We start from the raw sequence: 16,280 nt of genomic DNA, 5'->3' as shown, positions 1-16,280 counted from the left end.
AGTGCACTACTCTGCACACACTACTCTGCACTCACTACTCTGCACTCACTACTCTGCACTCACTACTCTGCAGAGTAGTGAGTGCAGAGTAGTGAGTGCAGAGTAGTGAGTGCAGAGTAGTGAGTGCAGAGTGCAGAGTAGTGAGTGCAGAGTAGTGAGTGCAGAGTAGTGAGTAGTGAGTGCAGAGTAGTGAGTGCAGAGTAGTGAGTGCAGAGTAGTGAGTAGTGAGTGCAGAGTAGTGAGTAGTGAGTTCAGAGTAGTGAGTGCAGAGTAGTGAGTGCAGAGTAGTGAGTGCAGAGTAGTGAGTGCAGAGTAGTGAGTGCAGAGTAGTGAGTAGTGAGTGCAGAGTAGTGAGTGCAGAGTAGTGAGTAGTGAGTGCAGAGTAGTGAGTAGTGAGTGCAGAGTAGTGAGTAGTGAGTGCAGAGCAGGTGAGTGCAGGTGAGTGCAGTGCAGGTGAGTGCAGTGCAGGTGAGTGCAGGTGAGTGCAGTGGAGTGGAGTGCAGGTGAGTGCAGTGCAGGTGAGTGCAGTGCAGTGCAGGTGAGTGCAGTGCAGGTGAGTGCAGTGCAGGTGAGTGCAGTGCAGTGCAGGTGAGTGCAGTGCAGGTGAGTGCAGTGCAGTGCAGGTGAGTGCAGTGCAGTGCAGGTGAGTGCAGTGCAGGTGAGTGCAGTGCAGGTGAGTGCAGTGCAGTGCAGGTGAGTGCAGGTGAGTGCAGTGCAGGTGAGTGCAGTGCAGTGCAGGTGAGTGCAGAGCAGGTGAGTGCAGTGCAGTGCAGGTGAGTGCAGTGCAGTACAGGTGAGTGCAGTGCAGGTGAGTGCAGTGCAGGTGAGTGCAGTGCAGTGCAGTGCAGGTGAGTGCAGTGGAGTGCAGTGCAGGTGAGTGCAGTGCAGTGCAGGGGAGTGCAGTGCAGTGCAGGTGAGTGCAGTGCAGGTGAGTGCAGTGCAGTGCAGGTGAGTGCAGTTGAGTGCAGAGTGGTGTGTATTGACAATGTAAATGACAATGCCATTTATTTATGATTTAAAGAAAAAAAAAGAAATGTCATGAGCAATGCCAATAGCTCTACCTTTAATGATGCCGAGACCATTGCATTGTAAATGCTTGTTTAACTTGTCTATCCAGCAGTCATTCACATTTTTCTTTCTCCCACCACAGCTTAAAATATAGAGCAGTGGGTCAGCCCACTTCAGTCACTGGCCACTTGCACTGAGTGATGGCATTCTTTCTTGATCATATGTGCACATACCTCGAAAAAAGTACACTTCAGTGCCAGGTCTGGTGTGCCATAACATTGTGAATGCACTTTGTTTACATTCTATGTCCCTGTATGGCCTTGCCATCAGACAGATGTAGAGGTCTGTTGTCAACCCTGAAATCCTTCATGCCCTCCCACTCTGTGTTGCCCACCTCCTAACAAAGCTGTTTCATTGCTTCCTCTACAAGCTTGTTTAAAAAAAAAAAAAAGAAAAAACACGAGCCTGCCCACCATCCCCATTGTATTCTTTAAATATATAGATAGACAGATATATTTTTTATTTACTTTTTTAAAAACCTATAAATAAAACAAATCTATAATATTTGATCGAAAGCTGTGATTTGCTGCCAGGCAATTCCTTTTTTTGTTTTCATGCGATTTTTCACATATCATTAAAATTGAATGCTCCAAGACTGGCATCAGCCTTCTTAGACTGGTCTGTTTAAATACGAGCTGTTTCATCTTAACATGTGCACATACATGCGTGTTAATTCATGACTGTGTATAGATTATCACACTGTGGCCGTCATAACATCGTGATGTATATGTGAAATGCATGATGACCCATGCACATGTTCACTTCATCACTCCTTCTCTATTCCCCATTGCTCAACAGCATCAGTTGCAAAGCTAATTGGTCTGCAATGGCATGGCCAAAAGGCATGCCCAATTGGTTTTGCCAGTGGTTGTTTATTTTAGACATCCTTTGGTTTTAAACTGTCTTCTGGTTACTGTAATTCAAAGCATATGGTACCATGTTTGTGTTTCTCTACCTGTACACCTTCCATGTAGGAAGCACTTGCTCCGTTCTATATAAAGTATGTGATTTTTTTTTTAAGTTTAACATTTTTGTCGCAAGCATAGGGCTGCCATTATGTTTGTGTTATCGTTTTCTTTTCTTTTTGTAGCAAATGGTTGCAATACAATTAAACGAAACTGATATCCATTTTGATACAGTGCCTCTGGCAGACCTATTGGCTTTGCCAATCCTTGTTGGATATCATCCTTGTTTTATATATTTTTACAGCAGGAAATGAGGGCATGGTCTTCGACAAGTTAAAACTATCTGACCCCAGGCATTTCTTATTTACTTGACGGTGATCAGAGGTAACTTATTTTTGTTCTACAGTTTGTCTTGAATAGCAGGCACCATCCAGCATTCTTGTGCAATGCTACTAGGGGAGAGCATTCAAGGTATAAAGTGGAATGGACACACAGTTGTACTGATATTGCACATAATAAGCTTCTGTGGAAGCCTTCAGTTCATTTCTACTTAGGAACAGCATATAAGAAATAAGAATGTCAATCTCCTTGTTTTGAATAACTTTGAGAGTTTTATGCTTCAAGGCAGAATTATTTTATTGTCCTCTTAAAATAAGAGGAGAGTGTTTACGTTTCCAGAAAAATTAATTATCACTTCGCTTAGATCAACTGGGTGAATGATTTTTCGTGTTGAAATTGAGCAATAGAAAGAATATTATTAGATCATTTCAGCATGTTTTGCAAAATGCGATCCACCTTTATCCATAGTAGCTACATTTATTATATATTGTTGTGAAATCCCCAATAATGCTGCACTCAAATTGAGCTGATTTAGTTCCATGCGTGACTAATATTAACCTCTTCAGTGGCACTAAATTTAATGGGCTCCAGTGGAAGAAAACGTGGCCTACAGGGGTTTGAACCACTGAGCATTAGGTTTTTGCAAGACACTCGACTCTTTAGTACACCTTGCCTTTCAGAACAACCATAAAGTTTATCTTCTTAGTACTTCATCATGATTCATATTTTTCTTAATAGACTTTATCACACTTTTAAAACATAATAAGGAATATTCATATGCTAGACTAAAAAAACAAGACCGTTCAAGCTAAACTTTGATTTGAAAATAGATTGTATATACTCCAATAGTGTACATTAAGCGTTCGTAGCCAGCACAGGGGTTAACACTCCTTCGATTATCCAAAGATGTGAGCAAATTTTTCTGTCTGCTGCATGCACAAGTTAAAAAATGTCCAGTAATTTAAAACATAATGTATTTGCCATTTCTAACACATTGCTCGTCTGTTTTCTTTTAGCCGCCTCTGCCATGCCCACCCAACTCTGAAGGCGATAGAAATGTTCCATTTTCGGGGGCCATCTCAGGTCGGGGACCGTCTTCTTTTAAAAGCTATTGTCAACAATGCCTTCAAAAACAGGTGAGCCTTAATACTTTGGTGTGTGGGCAGTGATAAATAACGGGTTGCCCTGCTTTCCTTCCTGGCACTAAGAATGTCAAATTGTATAGATTTATGTGTGGCCGAATATCTGAACAAAACCTATTAAACTGAACTGAAAAGTTATGCTTTACAGAAGTAGGCTTTGCGTAATGTTACAGAGGCTTTTATTATTTGAACACATGTGTCCAGTTTCCTATCTGACCCGTTAACTGTTGGGACACAGTTCACTGTTCAGAATGCTGCACCAATTTGCAGGGCCGTAGTGGGCACTGGGCATTTCCCTGGGAGGCTGGAAGGGTGGGGGGCTAGTTTTGCAGGGTTGACGGACGGTTTTGTCACACGGGCCCGGTTTTGTGGTGGTTCTGCAATATTTGTCCCAGTAACAAAAGCAGCTGTGCTTCACACTTGCACCCCCACCCCTGGGTTCTGGTCTGACAACATTGACAGGGCTGCTTTGGGTTCCCATTCCAACCATGCCAATTTGTTTGTGTCATTCTGGTCTTTTGGATTCTTCGTTCCATGAGAAAAAACACAGCACATGACTTTTCTTTTATACCCTATTCTTTACACTGACTAACACATCACTTGTTTGAATCGTACTTTGTATCGTACCCGCTTATAACAGAGAAGCCAACATTGGTGTATACTAGAGAGATCTGTAAGCAAATGACTCTGATTGCCGCCATTCTACCTGCTTGTCTTCTGGTACGTGCTGTGTTGTGGGGGAAGCAGCTTCAAAGCCGCTGGGGAGACTCCAACTCCCATCTGTCCCTGCAGAAACTTGCACATTAAAGCGCGCACCCGTGGCGCGGAACGCGCCCAGGCCGCACCCAGGTGAAGCCCAGGCTGAAGGCGGACCCGTTCATGCCCATCGGAGCCCAGAGGAGGCTGGGACCCTCCTCCCCCCAACGTCGACGTTGTTAGATCAGTGGGTGTATCATAGGCAAGAAAAAGACGATCCCTTCTTCCACATGCGAGGTAACTGTTACATCTTTGGATCCTTTTCTGGCTAAGCCGACAATAGCCCTGGAAAAGGAGATAGCTCTTACTGGGAGAAGGCTGTCGCTGGGAGTGGTGGCGGGACGGGAAACCAACAAATCTTTTTTATCTCCGGGAGAGTGGGTGGTGGGCTTACATTTTTGTGCCGGACCAGTGCTGCCAGAACAGTCCATGGATACCCTGGCTCCCTCTCTACCTTTAACGGCAACCCCCTGTGCCAATGGGGCCCGCTTCTACCTGTGCCAAAAGCCATAAATGGCAAAAGGAAAAGAGGGCTCGCCAAAACAACTCTTACTTGCCCCGCCAAAAGTACATTTGCAGAAATTCCGCCTTGTCAAGGCTTTTCCAGTGAGGTAACGGGTCTTTAGGAACCCGTTTGGTGCCAGGGGATAACACCCGAAGACCTCTGAGGTCTCCCTTGTTCCGGACCACAGAAACACTGAGTCTTCTAGTCGCAGTCAGAGATCGAATTTTATTGGTAGCTACCAAGTAACAGGTGTCCTAGAAGCACGACAAACACGGGTCATGTGTTCTCAGGAGACTGTTCGTTTTTACAGAACCAGCCTTCTCCTTTATATACAAAAATAATAGCTGCAAGCAAGAATTCTTGAGTTTATGATATGGCTATACACGTATTTCTACAATAATACAAAAGAGCGAAGTCATGTAGGCAAGCCCGTATTTTAGACTTCCAATTCGTGATGGATTACCCAGCCAGGCCCGGAACTCCCATCAGATATCGATGAAACCCCAATAAAGGAAGGCACCTCCTAGTCATAAAACTGGCCATAAACAGGGAGCGTGGACAGGTGTGTCTGTGTGTAGAAAACATGATCTGGATGTAGTGAATGGTTTGTGGCATGTTATGCATTGATGCTATCGTATTAGGCCACTGGGCGAGGAGCTGCCCAAACAGGTTCGGCTGGAGGCAATGGAGTCAGTTGGGACGGGTCAGGGGGAAGTCAGGGAAGGTGGACGTGTCCTTTTAGATCAAGCTCGACCTTTAATTGACTTATCATGAGGGCAAGACACAAGATGGATACCGTTTACAAAATGGAGTCTGAGGGGTCGGGACGGAAAACTACGATTCAGGGGTGTTAGCATACCTTGATCATGACGCAAATGCATAGGAATGATGTCCTAATCATTATCGGTTCGTCGACACCAAATTCGTCATGGTATGTTGATGTTTCGGGACACGGGTATTGGACCTCGATACCGGGACAACAGTAGGGTCCAGAATTTCAGAACCACAGACCCTCCTTTTGCCCTCATATAAGGCAATAATTCATGTTAATCCGAGTCTAAATCTGTATGAAGGAATTCGTGGAGATGCTGCTGTAGCATCATTCTGTTGCTCAGTTCGTCCCTTGACACAGGCTTCCGTACACATGAGGTAGCACAGAGGCCACATAGTGCAGGAGCACACTGTACACACAGGCAGAACATAAACAGAAGTGCTAAGATCATCCCAATGAAGATCAGTGTTTTCCATCCCCAGGTGGCGATCAGTTCCCAGAACCACCCTAGTAAGGACCAGTCCCCTTTTTCTACGTGAAGGGAACCAGATATCTCGTGTAGCTTAGAGATGGCCTGGTACACTGTCGGTGCGTTATCAGGGATGAAAATGCAACAACTGGATTGGATCACTCTACACACACCACCACGATCGGCGAGTATGATATCTAGGGCAACTCGGTTCTGAAGGGTCATAAGTCGATCCGACTGAAGCTCGGTCGTCAAATTGCCAAGGGCTCCGGCCGTTGTAATCACGGCGGATTCAACTATCCTCGATAACTGGCGAATATTCCTGCTGTTCACCATAGGCCCACAAAATGGCAGAAAACCCTTTGCGAAGTCAGCGAATTCCTGACCCGCGGTGTCGTCGTTGCTCACGACACCCCTAGCTGTCCTTGTCCGATGGTAATCTGCCCTGGCCGTGTAGGTGGGAGGCAGCAGAAAGGAGATAAAACATGTACCTGAGAAGTCAGGGGGCAACCAGGTGTAGGCTTGGTCATGGCAGACGAAATACGTGCCTTTGGCTGCTAATAGTATAGGGGAAGTTCGGGAAGCGAACACATATGTTTCCGTGCATATACTCTTTCCTAATTGTGCTTTGGGATCCCTGCCAATACCTTGTAAACATAAGTGACCTCGGTTGGGTACTATCCAAACTGGGCGGGATTTCTTTGCTGTCTGGCTCTTACTCAGGTAAACCCCATATTTAGTCACGTTCCAACGAGTGTACGGAGTGAGTTCATCTTTGGGAATCGTTAGATATGTGTCGAACTCTCTACTCATATTTCTTATCCCTGCTACTAGTGCCTTGTTAATGGAATCACTCTCAGTAGAACGGGTCGGGTATGGTTCTAGGGCGAATAGGAACATGGTCTGGAAAGCCCACAGAGAACCATAATAACTGAAAGGCAGGATGAAGTATGGGATACCCTTATCAGTCGTGTGCGGCATGAGTCCGCATACCCAACAGTTCGATGTGTTCATTGTGGACTGGTGTTGGTGTAGAAGTTGAATGAATGAGTTATTTACAAATTCGAGTCTTCTGGCAGACTCGTGTTCAGGTAGAAGGTGAAAGGAGTGTGTGGAGAGAGTGAGAGGAGGAGTTGGCCGAGTGTTATTTGAGAACAAGGAAACTTGAAAGACGAATAGAGTATAACCAGTCAAGAACATTGCTATGCTACACAACATAAAAATACATATTATCAAGAACCTTCTTTTGGCCAGTATCGTGCATAATTGTCTTTCAAAGTCCGTGAGTCTGGCAGGTCTCTTTACCCTAGGAAACTCCATCCTCTACTTGCTGCCCGCGGTGGTAGGTTGGTTCTGCCAGGGAGTGCGCTCTGTTCAGTCCGGGGTAACTCCCTTGGACCAACCAGAACCGTTGACCTAAACGTCCCCAGTTGCACTCCCCAGACTTCAACCGCGACCCTAGCAGCAGAACCGGATGGCGGTTCGAAAAACAAAAATGAGCAAGTTCCCTGGGCGAGAGAGTTGAAAAATCAAAAATAGTTCTTAGGGGAAAAGAAAATCACATTAGTTTGCTTTTATTAGTCTCTTTGTTTAGACCTTAAATTGTACCGTCGTTTTCCTGGTACGGTGTGGTCTTCAAACAATGTCTCAGGTTCGGTAGTGTCCAACTGCATAGACGGTGGCACAAGTCCTTGTAAAATATGATCACTCTCCTTTTCGGTACTAGTTTCTTTCAAACGTGCATTGCTGAAAGGGAGGAAGCGAGGTATGGATTCTGTCTCAGTCGGCAAGTCCTTCCTTGACCCACCGGTCGTATGGGAGGGGTAGAGGGACCCGTTTACAATGGGTCCCGTGCACCCAGTTCTTTTTGCCTTCCACCCGAACAGCTGATCTCGTGGAAAGAAGTACCAGGTACGGTCCGGTCCACCTCGGCTGTCCGTTATTTGTGCGCTGGAAATTCCGCACCAAGACCCACGTTCCGGGTTCGATGGAGTGACCTGGATCGTCAGAGGCTGGCGGAGAGGAACTGTGAACCTGTTGGTGTAAAACACGCAATTTAGTTGTTAATTCGCACAAATAGTCAAGCAGTACGGGGTGCTCTATTTCGCTGAGTTTCTTTGGCCTTGGCACGCCCCAGACGTTGGCTGGGCGGCCAAACACTATCTCATGAGGACTAAGTCCTAACCTGGAATGGACTGTCATTCTGGTTGACAAGAGTGCTAGGGGCAAGGCGTCAGGCCATTTAAGACCTGTACTGGCTTGGATATTGGCTAATTTGAGCTTTAAAGTGCCATTGTAGCACTCTACTAATCCAGCTGATTGGGGGTGATTCGCAGAGTGAAACTTTTGTTGTATGCCTAAACACTCACACACTTTCTTCATCACGCGTCCTACGAATTCACTTCCATTATCACTCCAGACGATTCTAGGCATGCCGAATCTAGGGAAGAACTCTTTGACAAGGGCTTTGGCAGTTGACAAGGCAGTATTGTCCTTAAGGGGGTACGCTTCCACCCACCTGGAGAAAGCGCAAACAACAACGAGCACATACTTCAGATTGTTGCACCTTTCCATGTGAATGAAATCGAGCTGCAAAACCTCGAACGGATACGTTGGAGGCGCAAAATGACCAGCTGGAGTTGGGGTTCCCCTACCGGGATTGTACTTCAAACACACCATACAGTTTCTGACCACATTCTCTGCATATTTCGGGATATTACCATTTTGCCATACTGGGGCCAATAGTTTACAGATTCCTCTCGAACTGATGTGCGCAATTCCATGAGCCATTGTTACTACTGCAAGTACATATGCGTTAGGTAATAGCCATCGCTGGTGTTCTGACAGTTCGACCCAACAACCATTCGCGTCTAATCTACCTTTACTTTCTCTCCATTCATTCACCTCTTTCTCAGTTGCATCGGCTTGTATAGATTTCACGCTTTCAATGGTGTCCTCACACATTCCTACATCCGTAATCCATCTAGCGGGACCTACAACATACATCCGACTCATCGTGTTCCTTGCAGTCTCTTTCGCAACCTCGTCTGCAAATGCATTCCCGCGGCCAACATCATCCTGAATCTTTCTGTGGGCTCTGCATTTCACAATCGCAACTTGTAGTGGCAGGGTCAATGACTCGAGGAGTTCATTAACTAACTGACCATGTTGTATCTTTGCACCATGTGACGTAAGGAACCCACGTTCACGCCATAATCTCCCAAAACTGTGAGCCACGCCAAAGGCGTATTGGCTGTCAGTGTACACATTTACTCGCTTTCCTTTTGCTAACACACATGCTCTGGTGAGTGCAATCAGTTCTGCGGCTTGTGCAGAATTGTGGGAAATACGCGCGGTCTCTATAATGGTGTGTAATGTCGTTACGGCATATGCTGCAGTCGTATCACCATTCGGCAGCTTGAAACATGAACCATCAACCCATAAAGTATCGTTGCATTCAGGAAGGGGAGTGTCCTGTAAGTCTACTCTCCCTTTTGTCTCTTCTTCTGTCCTAAAACAGCAGTCATGGTTATCAATCTTGTCTGTTTCTGTCGGAATGGGTAATAACGTTGCGGGGTTCAGTGTATCACACCTCTTTATGTGGATGTGACTTGCTAGCAGTGTAAGTTCGTAACTGGATAGTCGAGTGCTAGTAAGATGTTGTGTCTTCGACCTGTTTAGTAAAATGTCTACTGCATGCTGGACCATAACGATCAGAGTATTATTCATGACTAATCCAGCAGACTGTCGAATGCAGACAGCTGCTGCGGCGGTGGCTCTCAGACAACTTGATAGTGCCTTAGCCACAGGGTCTAGAGTTGCCGAAAAATACGCGCATGGGCGCTGTCTGTCCCCAAAATGTTGTGTTAAAACTGATAATGCACAACCTTCCTTCTCATGGACATATAATGTAAAAGGCTTACTGTAGTTGGGGTTTCCCAACACAGGAGCCGAACATAATGCATCACGCAACTTGTGGAAACTCGTTTGGCAGTCTTCAGACCAGGGCATAGGATTTGGCGTGTCTTTGCAGAGTAGTGCCAGCAAGGGTTTAGCTAGTAGTGAGAAATTCGGTATCCATTGTCTACAGTACGATGTAATGCCCAAGAAGGCCCGAACATCTCTCTGTGTCCTTGGGGCACTCAGTTCTGCAATTGCCTGTATTCTTTCTGGTGTCAGTCTCCTTCCCTCCTTCGACAAGATGTGACCTAGGTAGGTTACTTCTTGTCGGCAAAATTGGAGTTTGGAAAGAGAGACTTTGTGCTTCATGTCACATAAGTCACGTAATAATGATAACGTAGCTTTCTTGCAAATCTCTTCAGTGTCTGCAGCGATCAGCAGATCGTCTACGTACTGAATCAGAGTTGAGCCATTCGGTAGAATAATCGTGTCTAGTTGTGTTTTCAGGGCCTGACTGAATATTGATGGGCTTTCGCAGTAGCCTTGAGGAGCACACTTGAAGCGGAAGCTTCGTCCTCCTAAATTGAAGCCAAAAATATCTCTACTTTCCTCGGCAATCGGGATGCTGAAGAAAGCGTTCTTCAGGTCAATCACCGAGAACCAAGCTGCTGAAGCTGGAACCATTGTCAATAAAGCAGTAATGTCGGGGACAACTGGAAACTGTGGGATAACTACCTTATTTACTTCTCTGAGGTCAATCACGAACCTGTACACAGGCGGTTGTAAAGGATCAGTACGCTTTAAGACGGGCAGAACTGGACTGTTACAAACATTACCTGTTGTTTCTTCGATGACATTTTTATCGATCAGATCATAAACGATCGTCAACAATGCATTTTCGCATTCGCTAGATATTTTGTATTGGGGAATACGTGGCAACCTAACGTTGGCTTTCAAAGTTATGACATACGGTGCTATCTCCAAACGACCTACATCATTAGGGCCATTAGCCCAAAGTATATCAGGAAGTGATAACAATTCAGTTGGAATATTGTCCTTTGACAAATACATTGGAGAAATGACTTTCTTACCTAAAGTAAGTTGTACTCCCAAGGGGGAACAGTACAAAGTCGCATATAACCTTTTTAGCAAATCCAAACCTAACAAATTTTCACCGCAACCTGTGGTAAGAATGAGGGGTGCTTCTAATTCGCACGGGCCAATAGAAAGCGATATAGGACTAGAGATCGGGTTTCTAACAGGGGCGCCAGAGAAACCTACTGAAACATTCATTTCGCCAGACAAAGGTGCGCCAGGAAGTTTCGAGTGCATGATAGAACTTTTTGTAGCACCAGTATCCAGCAAAAATGGCTCTGACACTCCTGAGGTAATTACCTCGACATAAGGTCCATTCTGATCTACTGGAACTGAAACAACTCCCTCTCTTCGTCCATGGCTGTCCTAGCAATCGTTACCCTCATTTTCGTGTTCGGTGTAATAGTCGTCAGCATAGTACTGAGTTGACCTAGACGATGCATTATTCTGTTGGTCAAAGCTGTTCATCGAATTCTGAGGCGGAAAAGAAGTCGTATTCTGGGTGAAATTTCCACGGCCCCTACCTCTAGGGGCATGTTGAACACCTCTTCCCCTTACACCTGAAGCACCGCTCAAACGTCGCGCAAGAGCCGGACAATTACCTTTAAAGTGACCCTCTTCCTTGCAATACGCACATTGATTCGGGCCATAAGCAATACGCTGATGGGAAAACTTGTTTCCTTGCGCGTTTCTCGAATACTGCTGTTGTTGTTGATAATTGGGCTGACTAGCCGTACGAGGCGGATAGGCTTGCTGGAGAATAACTTTAGTTTTTAAATCTTTTGTCTTTTTGTCTACTTTATCTAGCTCGTCTTTGCGCCTATTTTCATAGTACTGGGCTGTAGCTAAAATTTGTGCTGACGTAGAGACAGCCCAAGCACTCTCTGAATCTTTCAGTTTATTACACAGTTCAGGGATTAAATTATGTACGAATTTGTCTACAAACAATCTTTGGCCACCCTCGGTAGCCATATCCTGACCACTATGATCGGTGAAAGTCTCCTCAAATCTTGTGAAAAAGTCAGACACATTCTCATCTTTCTTCTGCTTGCACGCAGATAGCTTGTCCCAGTTTACGCGTACTTCAGGCATTATGGTTTTCATGTACGCGATAATCCTGCCGGGAAGTTCAGCTATTAACGGCTCAGGTTTAAAACCACCTATTTGTCTAGCATCCATAGCGGTAATGTTCGCCCATGAGTCACCTAGTTCTTGGTCATGGTTCGTATGACGGATTTTGCTCCATAAAGGATGTGGAACAACGTTCCCAAACAACATGTCTATATCCGCTAAATTCATTATACATGAGCTTGCAGTTTGCGATAACTCCTTATAATACCCAGTCGGGTTTTTACGAGGATCAGGCAGTGTCTGCTTGAGTGCTAAGACTTCGGATCGTTTCCAGGGGACATGTACCCATACACGCTGGAAATGAGGCAGAATTGGTGGATTAGCATTCGCATCACCTTCCCTCCAAACCGGAGGAACCTCTCTCATGGGGTACTGTCTCGCTCTTTTCCCACCTGGTACATCGTCTTCGTGACATGATCTAGAGACGTTTCCCTTACTCCTATAAGAGAGCAATAACTCCATCGCTTTCTCAACATCTGCACCTATAATCATACCTTCATAGAACTTAAAGCGTGTACGCCATAGTTCGTTCATTGTGCATTTGGAATCATTCGTCTTCACATCTTCGCACAGATGTACACACATTTCTTCGAATACGTATCTCTGGGTGGGTGCATTCCATTGACGAAAAACGTCCGTAACAGACTGAACATCATATTTAACAGTATCCGTAATCCATTTACGGGCTAGTTCATTTAGCACTCTTCTTTCCTCGTAATCGGGCAGTTGACTACGGGATTGTCTATGTTCTGTTTTAGGCGTTGTTTTAGGCGACCCAAAGAAAGGTGAAAACAGACTAGTGACTGTACCTGTCACTCTTTGTCTAATAGAAGGAGAACCTTGCGGAGGGGTAAGTGCATCGGAAAAAACAGGCTGAGGCAAAGAAGAAGTAGAGGCAATAGCAGAGGAAGTTGAAGTAGTAGCAGACGTAGTATCATAGACAATAGCTGGAGCTGTAGGCAAAGTCGTAGAAGTAGATGGAGTAGGTAGCAGAGACGGCGGCCTTTGAGAAGGCTGCACCGGAGAAGTAGGAACCAGCTGAACAGTAGCTGGAGTTTGTGCAATAGCTGTGTTCCGTGCGCCGGGGCGCGGTATAGTAAAATGCTTTGGCGTTGTAGTAGCGTCTAACGCATACGGTGGAGGTGAGCTTAATAAGTGGGACATTAATGGATCTTTCTCGGATCTCTCCTCTTGACCTTGTCCCTTATTTGGTAACATCGGGTAGCATTTATCTACTGCTAGTTTCTTGCTCCTAAGCATTTGTTCGTTTTCCTGCTCTTCCTCGTTATCCCTGTATGTTATGGCAGCTTGCACCATCGACATTCCTCTTTTATTCTTTTTTGCTAATTTTATTTCTTTCTGTTTGGCTTCTTTGCGCCATAAGCGGAAAGAGTCAAACATCGCCGGCCGGGCTTTTCTCTTGAATAATTTGACCTCTAGGTTATCTAATATTTCTGAGTCGAAACTACCATATTGGGGCCATTTTAAAACACCATCCTTGCGGGTGTATTTTATCCACACTTCATTATATGTGATGGGACCTACGCCGTGCTTCACATAGAGCTCATATGTTGGAGTTCCAATCGGAGGAACCGGACAGGAATCCTCTAATCGGGAGTCCTTACTATAACTAAGACAAAACAACTTTCCAAGTCTGCTAAAACCAGGCATCTTCGCTCACTAGTCTAGCTTCAAACTTCAAAGGATTATCTGTTACGATATTTCTCGTGAATACACAAGACCTTCGGCTTTGGGGCTTGCAAATACCAAATCAAAGCGTATCTCAAGGATACCAAAAAACTAAGGACAAACTAAGGACTGGGAGACGCTCCACTTATACTTAACTGAAGTATTTGAAGATCGGTGACGTCGCTAGAAGACTCGTCTATCGTTTCGCTCTACCAAGGATCACTGGGTCCAAAACAAGGCGATAGTCAGGGCAGCAGTCCTTCGTAGCCGTCGGGACGCGGGGAACCTCACAGAAAAGACCTTCGGAACCACGTCGACATACAGGGGTCGCTGAAGTGGCTGGCCGTCCTCTGGAATTTTCACACGAAGCTCCTCACGAACATCTGGCTTGGACCGTTGCCGCTTGATACCGCCCCGAGTTGGGCGCCAAACTGAGGTAACGGGTCTTTAGGAACCCGTTTGGTGCCAGGGGATAACACCCGACGACCTCTGAGTTCTCCCTTGTTCCGGACCACAGAAACACTGAGTCTTCTAGTCGCAGTCAGAGATCGAATTTTATTGGTAGCTACCAAGTAACAGGTGTCCTAGAAGCACGACAAACACGGGTCATGTGTTCTCAGGAGACTGTTCGTTTTTACAGAACCAGCCTTCTCCTTATATACAAAAATAATAGCTGCAAGCAAGAATTCTTGAGTTTATGATATGGCTATACACATATTACTACAATAATACAAAAGAGCGAAGTCATGTAGGCAAGCCCGTATTTTAGACGTCCAATTCGTGATGGATTACCCAGCCAGGCACGGAACTCCCATCAGATATCGATGAAACCCCAATAAAGGAAGGCACCTCCTAGTCATAAAACTGGCCATAAACAGGGAGCGTGGACAGGTGTGTCTGTGTGTAGAAAACATGATCTGGATGTAGTGAATGGTTTGTGGCATGTTATGCATTGATGCTATCGTATTAGGCCACTGGGCGAGGAGCTGCCCAAACAGGTTCGGCTGGAGGCAATGGAGCCAGTTGGGACGGGTGAGGGGGAAGTCAGGGAAGGTGGACGTGTCCTTTTAGATCAAGCTCGACCTTTAATTGACTTATCATGAGGGCAAGACACAAGATGGATACCGTTTACAAAATGGAGTCTGAGGGGTCGGGACGGAAAACTACGATTCAGGGGTGTTAGCATACCTTGATCATGACGCAAATGCATAGGAAGGATGTCCTAATCATTATCGGTTTGTCGACACCAAATTCGTCATGGTACGTTGATGTTTCGGGACACGGGTATTGGACCTCGATACCGGGACAACAGTAGGGTCCAGAATTTCAGAACCACACCAGCACCGCCACTTCCCTTACTACTGTAAATGTGATGTTGGCTACTCTCGGCCACATAGAAACTACCCTAAGACCTAGTTCTACTCGGGCGCACTGCCCAGATAATGTAGTGAGGGAGCATACCTCTGTGAGTAAGTCTATATCCAAGCCCCGCTCTCCTTCCCCTTTAACAAGGAATAACTACCAATTTATGAATCTACCCCCAGCAGCATGTCCCTTTGTACTAATTTTAGTTAATGTTACTTTACTCCGACCTAATCAACAACAACTCAATTAATGGCCAAAGCCCAGCACTGGATGTAACATAGGCCATCTTGTACAAAATCACTTGATCATGGCCAGAAGAACTCCCTGGATTGGGCCAGACATAAAAATTATTGAACATGATTGTGTCATCCTCAGTTTTGATAATCAAAGGCTGGTTAGCGATCTATTAGGGCAGACTTGTACTGTCCTTCTGGGTTTCTTTTATAAACCCCCTGTGATATATAGTTTTAATACACATGGCCCAAGCCGTCCAATAAAGAGCATTTTGCCCATCCCTGGTCAGCAGGCCAGCAGCTTTGTTCCTCTTTCTAACAGGTTTGCCCCCCTGGTGGACATGGACTCTTGTGACTGACTCTTTTTCTTCCTACTCTTTTCTAGCTCCTGATGAGTTGGAATGTTTCAATTTAAAAGCATCTTCTGCTGCAATTACCGTGGGGGTCTCAGTCTTTATCACTAGATTCACAAGGCATTGATTCCACAATAAACCCACCTAGTGTACCAGTTCTAATTCAGCCGGAAGAGGCTTCCTCGCAGGACTCTTTTACGGGCACTACGTTCCTTTCTTGGAACATAGCAAGTTATGACAATAAAAAAGATAATTTGATTGGTGTAAGGAGTTTAGGAACTCGGATATTCTCTTTTTTCAAAAAACCTGAGTAAAGCAATCTATATTTGTTAGTGGTTACCGTTCTTTTTTAACTCCAGCACTTCCCTCACCATCAGGTAGAGCATGAGGGGGTTTACTGACACTTACAGCTAACACAATGTAATCGAAAAAGTTTCCTTCATGAATAGTTTGCCGTATTTTCATATCGTAGTAGCAATAAGATGTAGTAAGACCGATTTATTGTTGATACATTTTTATAATAATTTTACTAATCACTCCCCAGTGGCCAAAGATCTG

The 16,280-nt window shown here is 45.3% G+C and overlaps 1 protein-coding gene across 3 annotated transcripts in view; it reads left to right on the top strand.

Annotated features, from left to right (window-relative positions):
* The window catches only part of ACOT11 (acyl-CoA thioesterase 11), a 437,309-nt gene that overhangs the window by 158,445 nt on the left and 262,584 nt on the right, over positions 1 to 16,280 (top strand). For all 3 annotated transcript variants that reach the window (XM_078670317.1, XM_078670310.1, XM_078670324.1), the window contains one exon: positions 3,329 to 3,448. In XM_078670317.1, the coding sequence (XP_078526443.1) occupies positions 3,329 to 3,448 (120 nt within the window). The remainder of the gene's footprint in view (positions 1 to 3,328; positions 3,449 to 16,280) is intronic.

This window comes from Lissotriton helveticus, chromosome 1_2, assembly GCF_964261635.1.
Source record: "Lissotriton helveticus chromosome 1_2, aLisHel1.1, whole genome shotgun sequence".
Lineage (NCBI taxonomy): Eukaryota > Metazoa > Chordata > Amphibia > Caudata > Salamandridae > Lissotriton > Lissotriton helveticus.
The sequence above is the reverse complement of the archived record's forward strand: the minus strand, read 5'-3'. Positions and strand labels throughout refer to the sequence as shown.